This window comes from Ursus americanus, chromosome 21, assembly GCF_024610735.1.
Source record: "Ursus americanus isolate L20-20 chromosome 21, mUrsAme1.1.p, whole genome shotgun sequence".
NCBI lineage: Eukaryota > Metazoa > Chordata > Mammalia > Carnivora > Ursidae > Ursus > Ursus americanus.
In genome coordinates, this window is record NC_142147.1 from 1,583,991 (window position 1) to 1,596,365 (window position 12,375).

Below are 12,375 nucleotides of genomic sequence, written 5' to 3' on the forward strand. Positions count from 1 at the left end.
AAACTAGCTACAATAATTTGTCAATGAATACACAACATAAAACGATATACATTGTGACATAAAAGCATAAAATGGGATAAGGATAAAGAGCAGTTTTTCATGTGATTGGAGTTGTTATCAACTTTAAAAAGATGTCAAGCTAGCTTCACGGTAACAGCAAAGCAAAACTCTAGAAAGGGAACGGCATCAAAGTGCAGCACCGCAGAGAACCGTCGCTTCGTGGGGGAGCACAGGAACGAGGGACTACGAAACATAAGGAAACAATAAAAGCACTAGTAATTCTCTTAATTACTTTAAATATAAATGGATTAAATTACCCAATCGAAAGACTCAACTACATGCTATGTAAAAAGAGACCCGCTTCAGCTTTAAGGACGCATAGAGGCTTGAAGTAAAGAGAGAGAAAATATACTCCAGACCAGTGGACAACAAAACAGAGCAGGGGCAGCGACACTTATGTTAAAAAAAACAAAACAAAACAGACTTTAAGTCAAAAGCTGTAATGAGACATGGTCACTGTATAATGATAAAGGGGTTAATTCACCAATACGCTGAAGGGACACGGCAACTGTAAATGTATATACAGTGGGTGATGCCGGTTTTTGAAAAGATAAAACCGACAAACCTTTAGGCAGACTCAGAAGAAAGGAAAGACTCAAACATAATCGCAAATGAAAGAGGAGACATTACTACTGATACCACAGCAATGCAAAGGATCCTATGAGATGACTACGAGCATCTACGTGCCAATCACCTAGACAACCTGGAAGTAACGGACCAATTCCTAGAAAATACAACCTACCACACTAAATCACGAAGAAATAAAATGTGAACAGACCAATAACAAGGACATTAAACAGACATCAGAACCTCCAACACAGAGAAGCCCAAGCCAGATGGCTTCGCTGATGAATTCTTTCAAACATTTGAAGAAGAATTAATGCCAATCCTTCTCAAGCTCTTCCAAAAAACTTGAGAGAACACTCCCAAACTCATTTTACAAGCCCAGTATTACCCTGATATCAAAGCCAGATGAAGACACCACAGGAAAGGAAAACTGCAAGCTGATATCCCAGATGACCGTAGATGTGAAAATTCTCAACAAAGTATCAGCAAACCATACACCATGATCAAGTGTGAGGACGCGAGGGACATGAGGGTGATTCGACATATACAAATCAACAAGCATGATATACCACGTTAATAAAATGTAGAATAAAAATCATATGACCATCTCAATAGATGCCGAAAAAGCATTTGGCAAAACACAACGTCCTTTCATGATAAAAATTCTCAACAAATACAGTATAGAAGGGACATACTTAAACTTAATAAAGGCTATGTGTGACAAGCCCATAGCTAATATCACCTCAAGGGTGAAAGGGTGAAAGCTTATCCTCTAAGATCAGGAACAAGACAAAGATGCCCACTCTTCTTTTTTCCAGTTTTACTGAAAAATAACCGATATACATCACATATAAGGCATACAGCATGATGGCTTGATTTACATATATTGTGAAAGAATTACGATAGTAGGTTCAGCTAATATCCACCTTCTTGTATACATACATGAAAGAAAGAAAGAAAGAAAGAAAGAAAGAAAGAAAGAAAGAAAGAAAGAAAGAAAGAAAGAAAGAAAGAAAGAAAGAAGGAAGGAAGGAAGGAAGGAAGGAAGGAAGGAAGGAAAGAAAGGAAGAAAGAAAGAGAAAGAAAAAGGGGAAAGGAAGGAAGAAAGAAAGAAGAAAAAAGGGAAAAAATTTATTCTTGTGATGACAGCTCTTGGGATGTACTCTTACCTACCCTGTGAATCATATGGCAGCGTTCACTACGGTCATCATATCATACGTCACATCCCTAGGACTTATTTGCCTTGTAACTGGAAGTTTGTACCTTTCGACGGCCTTCCTCCAACTCCCCCTCCTCCTAACCTCCACGTCTGGTAACGACAAGTCTGAGATCTTTTACTAGGAGTCTGGTCTTTTGTTTTAGATTCCACATATAAGTGTTTGTCTTTCTCTGACTTATTTTACTTAGCCTAATGCCTTCAAGGTCCCTCATATTGTTGCAAATGGTAGGATTTCCTTTTTTTCAATGGCAGAATAAGTAATTACCAATGTGTATATATACCACATCTCTATCCATCCATCCATCCATCCATCCATCCATCCATCCATCCATCCATCCACCGACACTGAAGTTGTCTCCATGTCTTGACCATTGTAAATAATGCTGCTGTTAACATGGGTTTGCAGATATCTTTTTGACTTAGTGTTTTTGTTTCCTTTGGATATATTCCCATAAATGGAATCGCTGAGTCATATGCTAGTTCTATTTTTCTAATTGCTCTGGCTAGGACTTGCAGTAATGTGTTGAACAGAGATGGCAAGAGTAGGTACCCTTCAAGGATACTCAAAAGAGAAAAGACAACCTCTTCAATAAGTGGTACTGGGTATTCACATGCAAAAGAATGAAACTGGATACACATCTTACACCACTCACAAAAATTAACGTGAAATTGATTAAAGCCTGAAATATAACACCTGAAACCATGAAACTCCTAGAAGAAAACATAGGAACAAAACTCCTTGACACGGGTAATGATTGTCTGGACAGGACACCCTACTGCACAGGTGACAAGATCAAAAAGAAACAGTGGGACTGCATCCAACTAAAAAGCTTCTGCACAACAAAAGAAGTCATCAACAAAGTGAAAAGGCAACCTATACAATGGGAAAAAATGTTTGCAAACTATCTATCTGATGAGAGATTAATATCCAAAATGCATAAAGAACTCCTACAACTCAACAGCAAAAAAACAAATAACCCAACTAAAAAATAGGCAAAGAACCTGATTAAACATATCTCCAAAGAAGATCTACGAAAGGCCAACAGGCCCATGAAAAGGTGCTTGACGTCACTAATCATCAGAGAAATCAAACCAAAACCACAATGAGGGGCCCCTGGGTGGCTCAGTCGGTTAAGCGTCCGACTCTTGAGGATGGAGAAAAGGGAAGCTTGTGTACTGCTGGCGGGACTGTAAGCTGGTGCAGCCACTAAGGAAAACAAAATGGAAGATCCTCAAAAAATAAAAAATAAAATTATCAAATGACCCACCGGTCCCACACCTGGGAATATATCCGAAGGAAACAAATTTTTTCTAAGCACAGCTTTCGATGTATTCCACAAGTTCTGATATGTCGATCCGTCATAGTTGATGGGTAATTAAAGATACCTTTCCATTTTGGCATTTTATTTGACCCATGGGTTTTTTAAAAGTACATTACTTAATCTGCAAATATTTGCAAACATACTCATTTTTTCTCATTAATTTTTAACTTAATCCCACTTGGTCAAAGAGAGCAGTCTGCTGATCTCAGTCCTTTGATGTCTGTGGAGACCTTCTTTATGATCTGGCCCGAGGCCAACTTTGATAACATTCCAGAGAGCACATGGGACGACTGGGCGCTCTGTGACTGCTGGACGCGGCGGCCTCCTGCATGCATGTCAGTTAGGCCCAGCTCCTCCATCACGCTGTTCACATATCCGCCACCTTAACGATTTCTATATACCGCATTTCTTAAACGCTTGTCAAGGATAGTAAACCTGACGTCTTGAAATTGTACAGTGTCCTGATCCCCTTTCTCCAGGGCAATAAAAAGGGGCTTTAAAACAATTTAGCTCCTTCCTGCTGGTCCCAACTGACGAAGTAATTTTTTCCAACATCTTACTGTATTTGAAAATTTCAACGTGAGACAGTTTTAGGCACAGCCTTAGACATACCTGTTTATTATTTTATTTGTCCACCCATCCTCCTCCCTTTAAAACCTCCTCCCTGATCCATACTCCGGCTCTTGAAGAAAATTCCTCACAATTTCCTTTACGAGACGGATCACCTGCAGGTGACACCCTCATTTTGTCTATATAATGTGTTTGAAGTGTCATCGTTTACTTTTTTTAATAACCTTGAGATGGAATTCATATGCTGAAAAATCCACCCTTTTACGAAGCGTCTATTTCAACGACTTTTAGTGTATTCATAGAGCTGGGCCAACGTCATCATTTAATTCCAAAACATTCTGGCCCCGCCCCACGAGCAGTCACTCCCCACTTCTCCTCACCTCGCCCCTGCACCCCTGGTCTGCTTCTGCTCGCCGCCTCTGTGGACTGGCCTATTCCAGCATTTTCTAGAAACAGGACTGTCGAGTACACAGCCTCTCGCTCAGCACGAAGCTTGTGAGGCTCGTCGGGGCTGCAGCCTGTCTTGGCGCCGCACTCCTTCTGATGGCCGAGATCACATCTGGTGTACCCATTCATCTGTGACAGACACTTGGTAGTCTCCACTTCTTGGCTAATACGAGTAACGCCACAATGCCCACTTGTGTACAGGTTTATGTGTGGACACGTGCTTTCAACGACCTTGGGTGTATGTATACCTTACACGTAGGAGCGGAAGCGCTAGGGTCGATGGTAAGTGTCCCAAGTATTCCCAAACTACATTCAGTTTTTCTGAGCATTCGAGTAGGAGCTGAAAATGTCATCCTTCTCTTCAGTGTTCTGTTGGCACTTGTCGGCACAAGCCTGTGCTTCGGACTCCGGAGGTCGCAGAGCATTTGGCCGTGCTCCCGCTACGGTCCATCCCCTGCCCGGGGGCTGTCCTTTCTCTCTGAATGCTTTCAGAATTAGCCTTGCTCTGAGTGCTTGTGTGGGGGGCAGGGCGGGGGGGGGGGGAGTTCAGGCGTGATTTTATTTTTCTTTCTACTTGGGATCTGTTCTGTTTCTGGAATCCCTTAAACGTGATCTTTCTTCTCTTCTCTCCTTCTGGGATTCCAGAGATTTCCATCTACAGGAGAACAGCCCCTTCCCCTGGAGGGTAGACAGAGGCACAGGATGCAGAGGCGCCATCCCATTCTCAGGAGCTGCTGCCCCAGCCCGCCGTCCCCCTCAGTGCGCCCGCCCCAGTGTAAACCACCCAGCCCGGTAACCCCCTACAGCATGGCATGGGATAGGGGCGACTATTTGGGACAGCAACTTTGAATCCTTTCCGGAAAAAGCATTGAGCGGTCACAGTCTAAGTCAGTGAATACGATTTTGTGGTGGGAATCTCCCAGACCCCCCAACGTAACTACCAGAACAGAGCGGACGGGGGAGGCCAGGCACTGCTGGGGGCATGTCGGTGTGGAACTACCTTTCTTTCTAAAATTTTACACGACACGGCGTATTTCTTTGGATGTGACTTTCCCTGAGGAACCCCCGAGCTGTGACCATGGAGCTGGGAAAGGCCCGTGTCATTCGAGGTCTGTGCGCAGGAGCTCCCGCGTCACTGAGACAGGCTCCCACTCTCTCAAGGGCTGCCCGCATCTGAGAGGGCGCCCGTGGGACAGCGCTCGGCGTCCGGGGGAGCCATTCCCAGTCCTGCGCCACGGGACCGGAAGACACAGCCACAGACTTCCTTTGGAAAACACCCCACAGCTACCGTCAGCCAGCAGATAGGGCCCGTGGCACGACTCCCAAGCAGCCACCAGGAGGGAGGCCGGCCTCGGGGCGAACCATCTCTTCCGGGAAATGACACAAAGCTGCTGTGGTCATAAATACATTTTATTTCATTAGAAATGCATAATTAACAGTGTTGAGAGCATTTCCCCCTAGAAAAGTAGGTAAGCAATATTTCCATCAAAATCGTTAGTTGTCTCTGCAAATACCTATTTTCATGACACGGAACAGAGCACACAGCAAAAGGCTTCGGCTACTCCACTTTTTTTTTTCAATTTTCTGTTTTGTTATAAACACCATAGCAAATTAAAAAAAGCTGTTTGAACAGAGAAAAATATTGTAGTTCTTGATTTTCCGCACGTACTTAATGCGATCCACACTGTGCTTCCCCACTTTCTCTGGACACCAACAGTGGGACTCAAAGGAAGGGTCTTCTGGCAGGGGCGGCGGCTGTGACTGTCACGTTTTTGTTGACGGGACACTCGCCCCGTGGGTGAGGCTTCAGACGCACTTGGACAAAGCACGTGCAGTCCCCTCCGTGCAAAGCCGTGGGGCCAGGGCGCGTGGAGAACGGGGCAGCTGGCTGGAGCCGGCACTGAGCACGGCCCCGCTCTTAGGTCCTGTCGTGGGTAGGCAGCCCGTCCCGCCTACTGGATCTGGATGGCTCCATGCTCAAGCTGCATTTCAGGCTGCAGGGTGGGCTGCAGGGTCTCAGCCGTCTGCAAGAGGGGAGAGAGGAGGGCTTTCTATAAGAGTACCCACCACGCAGTCCAGGCCACTTGCAGGTCATAAAACACCAACAGCATTTGTGGTTGAAAGAAACATACAGAGCAGAGCTGGAAGGGGCCAAGGTTCGCCCCTGCTTTGGGAGAGGACTCTCCCGGGGCCACGGTCCCTCTTTTCAGAACCTTCCGTTTGCCCACGCCATCCACCGACCCTCCCGCACACGCTCTGGGGCTCGCCGAAGCCTGTTTCCCAGTCCCACCCCTGCTCATTGCTGGGGAACGCCTTCCGAGTGGTTAAACCATCCGATGTACCTAGAATCTCAGTCACCATTTTGCCTTCTTATAAAAACGGTTCCCCTGTACTGCAAAAAACCATTTTAAGGACAGTTATTTTTCTCCTTAATGAAAGAAGTTCTAATCAATGAGCAACAAATATTAAAAGGACTTCAAATGTATATTTACAGGTTGAAGAGAAAGGGAAAAACACAATTTGGAATAAGCCACCGACCATCCACTTCGAAGACCAGAATAAGCCCCCAAATAGAGATTAACAGGGCGTGGTTCTTTAGGCCCCCCAAGCTGTCCGTCAAAGGCAATGTCACAAAGACGAGACCCTCAGAGGTGGGCATTTGCTGCCGTGGAAGGAGACGCTGTCGGAGAGGCTGGGCATGAGGACATGGAGGCAGGAGAAGCAGAGCGCCAGGGATGCGGGCAGCAGAAGCCCCGAGGGCAGAGCGCCAGGGACGCGGGCGGCAGAAACCCCGAGGGCAGATTCGCCAGGGACGCGGGCGGCAGAAGCCCCGAGGGCAGATTCGCCAGGGACGCGGGCCGCAGAAGCCCCGAGGGCAGATTCGCCAGGGACGCGGGCAGCAGAAGCCCCGAGGGCAGATTCGCCAGGGACGCGGGCAGCAGAAGCCCCGAGGGCAGCTTCGCCAGGGACGCGGGCAGCAGAAACCCCGAGGCTGGGGCTGGTGTGGCAGCTCTAACTGCAGCTGGAGGCCGAGCTTGTGAAATGCAGGCAGCAGAGGACGCCGCACACAGGCCTTCCTGAGGGTACGAGGGGCCCTGCGGGTTCCGCACTTAGCACAGCCATCACCCACACCGCCTGCAGAGCCTGGACAGCAGCCCAGGCAGGAGTAAGGAGAGGGGATGAAGCCGGGACACAGACCCAGTAGGGCCCCCACACATCTCCAGGCAAGGGGAAGCGGATTCAGGCAGGTTGTGCTGGAGGCGGAGGGAGCAGGGGGTTACAGGCTGGGTAGAGAGGCCCCATCTGGGACGGGGAGTGCCTCCCCTTGATGACCTGGAAAGGCAGCTTCGGACTCAGGCACACAGGAGGAGGAACACAGATGAGGGGGGTGCCCACCTGGGGGGCTCAGGGAGACCCACACTCTGATGAGGACCCCCTCCATTCTCCTCCGTCCTCAAAAATGCAGCAGCCAGACCTGTGTCTCAGGCAGGAAATAGAGAGAAAGGGCTCGAACTAGATGACTCAGGAAGTTCCAGATGTTTGAGGGAACCGGAGACAGCCAGCATCCCCGGGCAGCCATGGAGTTCGGCACTCGGGCACCCGCCTATGCAGGTGGTCACTGGGGCAGTGCCCATCACACGGGGCCAGCTCCCTGGCTTCCTGCCCACGACAAGCCAGACGGCTCCTCCAGCCCCATGGGGGCTCCTGGGATAGTCTCATCAGCCACACACAGGCATCTCCAGGAAGGAATTTAGGTACGTGACCCTGTTCTGACCAGCCGACTCAAAGTAAATCCAGTAAGAGCACCGGGCCTTCGTGCTGATAAACAGTCAGGAACCCTTCCTTCTAGAGACATGGCCCCGTCTACGGGAGGCAGCAGCGGGGCCACAGGAGAGCGAGCCCCCAAGAATGAGATGGCAGGAGTGGGCCCCAGGGACACGTACGGTGAGCCATGCCCCGGACTGCCCTGCTGCTGTCTCACCTGCTGACTGTTCGAGTCCAGGCCCAGTGGGGAAAACACCCCCGTGGGTGCACATCTCATTCTCTGGCCTGTTCCTACACATACTCATTAAGTGGGTCTCAAGAACTTGCCAGGCAGGAATCAAGACAAAGAATGCGAACAGGAAGAGAAGGAGGCCAAGAGCTAAAATGGACATGGCCTTCCTCAATTCTGAAATCTGCAGAATGACCACGAACTCATGGTCCAGGAAGACGGCCTGCCACACAGCACCCCAGGTCTGCAGCACACACTGTGGGACCCTTCCACGCCTGCTGGCCAGCAGGGAAGAAAGCTGCCCGAGTGCAATGACCCCACCTAGGACCATGCAGGGCATCAGACGCAAGCTACCCAGCGTGGGAGGAGGGGGGCCCGCCGGGGCCTGACGTCCAGGATAGGTTCATGCTCAAACCACACCAAATAAGGCAGCCAAAGAGACGTCCACCTCGGTCCCCCAGTACTGTCGGCTCCTGGTCACACTCAACCCTTCTCAGCTCATCTCCAGGGTGCAGTAGGCCTCTGGGGTGCCACCACCACACAAAAGCCACACAGGAGGCGGACCCACAAGGGCCCGGGCTGTCGTGGCCACTCACGTGGAGGGGCCAGAGGAGTCTCGGGGAACAGAGAGGCAGTGCCTTCTCCAGGAAACACGTTTGCCCACGGGGGCCTCACTATGAATTAGGAGATTAGGAATTTAAGTCCTCACGGGACCGCTGAGCTCAGCCAGCCGGCCACCTGGTCACAGGCACCCCTGTTGGCTACACTGAGCTCCGTTCCGTTCCTCAGAGCCACCTCATCAGCAAGCAAAGCAAAGGAGAATTTCCTCCTCTCCTGAGCGCTAGGCGCACACAGACACCCTGTATGGTGGCCGAGCAGAGAAACGTGGGGCTTCTGTTCTGAGTATCAGAAGCCAGGGGCATTGAGATACATGTGGCTTCTCGGTACCGGATGCAGAGAGGAGAGGGGTGGGCCCAGAGGACAGCAGAGCGTCCGAGAAGGCAGGCAGGAGCCGACTGACCGTGGTCGGAGCAGCCAAGTGCCCCTACGTCAGCATGCCTCTCGGCCCGGTCTCAGCAGGAAGGCCAGCGACTTCAAGCACCACCCCCAAGCTTCGAGAACACAGGGAAAGAGCACATCTGTGGCTCCCCCCACCCGCAGCCTGTGTTCTGTGCCACTGACGACCCCCACACTTTCAGGACCCATCCCATGTGACTCTCAGAGAAAGAGGCCCCGCTGTTCTCCAATCAGCCGACTACACCGAAAGCACGCTGTCCCCTAAAGGCCTCCAGCCGGCTCTTCACACTAGCACGGGGGGTCCGGGGGACGCTGAGGGGAGGCCACGCCACTCGTCTGGCCAAATGCACTCACCGAGGGCCAGCTCCACAAATGCATCGTATACCCCACACGGAGCTGCCTCATCTGATGCTTCAGGAGGCGCCCAGGGAGTGAGCACCGCGTTTTCCCGTGTTCGGGGGAAAGCATGGAGGACGGGAAGTGGGGACGAGAGCCACAGTCAGCAAAACCAGATGACAAGGCTGTGGCGGGCAGGGGGCAGCTGAAGCTCATACACCGAGTAGAGGGAACACCAGGCCCTATGCACGTGCCGTGCCCAGCAAGGCCTCTGGACTGCCACGCAGGAGGCATGCTGCAAAAGGCTCCCAACCAGGCCAGATAGGGCGCTCAGGACCCAGGGAAGCGCCACAGCTGGCCAGAGCCATCCTGCATTTCCCCCACAGAGGAGAGGAGCCAGCCGGGGCAAGGACCCACAACTTGCCCATGGGAAAAGGGTCAAGGCCAAGGGCTGGGGCTACAAAGGCAGGGGCCGTTGTCTGCAGGCATGCCAACCCCTGGGCTGGGCCCTGCTGTGCTCACAGGGGCAGTGAGGTCTCAGGTAAATAGGGACCCTCTCGTTCCTCAGTCCCCAGGAGCTGGCTCTGTGGGGAAGGCAGACAACTTGATTCTTGCCTCTGAATTTATAGAGAAACGGACACAGGATATCTCAAGAATGGCTTAACACTGGCATCTGGGCCAGGACCTAACTCTTCACCTTCAAGTCGTCGGGCATTACAAAAAATGAGTGCCTCCGTCCACACCACGCGCCTTTCAACAACCGTTTACCCTCCGCACAGGAGAATCTCAGAAGTAGAATCACCCAGGCTGTCTTCACGCGTGCAGAAGCCCCAGGACCTGTCCACAGACGGGGCGTCCGCTTCCAGAAGGGGGGACCCACCTGAGCCGCAGTGGTATGGTCAGTCACTGGAGCCAGCTGGACGTACTGGACCTGGATGTCACTGCCCTGGAGAGGCGAGCCGTCTACACCCGCAGCAGCAGGGTCGGAAGAGGCCACGGCTATCAGCTGGGCGCCCTGCAGCACCTGGAGAGACAGAGCAGACCACGGTCAGCACCGACAGCCGCGCTCAGCCAGGGGCCAGTGCTACTCTGCCGTGGCCACACGAACCCAGGGAGGTGGCCAGGCCCACCCTCCACACTGTGGGGTCCACCTGTCTCGTGCATCACTCTGAAAGAACGTCTGATTGGCAAGCGTGCGCATGTGTGGTGTGACCGAGCTATTCTGCTGCATCCGCAAGTGACCATCTCAAACAGCCACACGCTGGACAGAATGACGGACTTTCAAGCCACATAAGAAAGAGAGCAAGCAGCTCAAGTTCTCCAAGAGTAAAGCTCAGGGACGTGGCCGAGGGGTGTCTGAGAAGGCTGGCAAGGAGACGGTGGGATGTGGGACCGAGAGACCAAAGCCCCGAAGGCCTTCCAGAAATCACTGCTGTTTGAGGTTCATGGAAGGGGAGACCCCGGGGGAACAGGAGATGGCATCACATCCTCAACCCACATGCCAGACACCTTCACCGGCTCTTCCGGGCAGCCCCCTGAGCGCTCGAGAGCCAGGGAGACAAAGCCCTCTGACAGCTGACAAACGCAGTTATGAAGCAACACAGAAACGCGCATCAGAGTTAGGGACCCGTGGCTCCAGGTGGCACGGGGAACAGCTCAGAGCGAGGAAGTGCCGTCAGGAAGGCGGAGACGCTGGTGGTTGGATGGGAACCCCCAGAGGATGGCAGAGACCGAGAGGAGGAGGCAGATGAGAACCCCGGGGCTGGGCTCTGGACAGCCTCCCCACTCAAGAGCACCCCCAGACCCAGGCTCCCTTCGCACTCAGCACACCTGGTGCTCCAACAGTCAGGCAGGTGGGGGGTGGTCAGGGCATCCAAGGCTTCGCATTCATGAGGGAGTTGCCATGAACTGGGGGGGTTTGTACCTGGGGTTGTATCCCTCTCCCTTCAAATTCTATGTCCATGGGACCATCCTCTGGATTTTTCTTGGCGGTCCCCAGCAGGGCAGCGACGCTCACGCTTCCTGACCAGCTCAACTGCCGCCCGCACCAATGGTCAGAGCCAGGAAGAGGGTGGGGGTACTCAGAGAGAGAAGGGGCTGTCCACTCTGGGGGAAAGGCGGGCTTGGGTACAGATTACCAAGAGTCTGTATAAAAATACGGTCTGTGGTTTTAAAACAACACTGTAGTTTTCGATGAGCAAATGTTCTATTTCCTTAACAATGAACCCACCAGTGGGGAAAAAAACAAACGATAAATCCAATTATTAGAATGAAAGATAGAAAGCTCTTAACAACTTTTTTTCTGCATCTTCAGAAACCACTTACAGAGTTTCACATTCTAATACCAGCTAGCCATGCTAGGAAGGCTGACACCCCAGACAGGTGCACAAGGTCACCCCCGGGCCCTGTGGGTGTATCCCCGACAGGCACTCTGCAGGTGGGACTAAGGTAAGGGTATCAACACAGGGAGCATCCTGGGGTATCGGGTGGACCCAATGTCACACGGGCACCTTGAAAAGCAGAGAATCTTTCATAGACGCGGAGGAGCAGAGATGCAACAGGAGGAGAGCCCTCTGGCCAACTGTGGGATTGGAGGATGGAGGACGGGCCAGAGTCAAGAATGGGGCAGGTCTGGAGGCCAGGGAGGTCGGGAGACAACCCTCCCCTGGAGCCTCTGGGAGGAGCCGGCCCGGTGATAGCCTGACGTGAGCCCTGAGAGGCCCACACGGGATGTGGACCTCCAGACCGTGAGAGCGTGAGTGTGTGACCTTCCCTCAGCTGCTTCCTTCCAAGGAGCTGGCTTCTTGCTCCCCCAGGGCAGACCCGACAACAACAGCTCCTTT

The 12,375-nt window shown here is 51.8% G+C and overlaps 1 protein-coding gene across 11 annotated transcripts in view; it reads right to left on the minus strand.

The window, feature by feature from the left end:
- The window catches only part of BANP (BTG3 associated nuclear protein), a 134,209-nt gene that overhangs the window by 18,679 nt on the left and 103,155 nt on the right, over positions 1-12,375 (minus strand). For 10 of the 11 annotated variants that reach the window (XM_087870386.1, XM_045772810.2, XM_045772809.2 and 7 more), the window contains 2 exons: positions 10,413-10,556; positions 5,578-6,209 (listed from right to left, as the gene is read on the minus strand). In XM_087870386.1, coding sequence (XP_087726512.1) covers positions 6,138-6,209; positions 10,413-10,556 — 216 coding nt within the window. In that variant the 3' untranslated portion in view covers positions 5,578-6,137. Of the gene's footprint in view, positions 1-5,577; positions 6,210-10,412; positions 10,557-12,375 lie in introns of those variants that run through there. The other variant, XM_087870383.1, reaches the window with a different exon arrangement.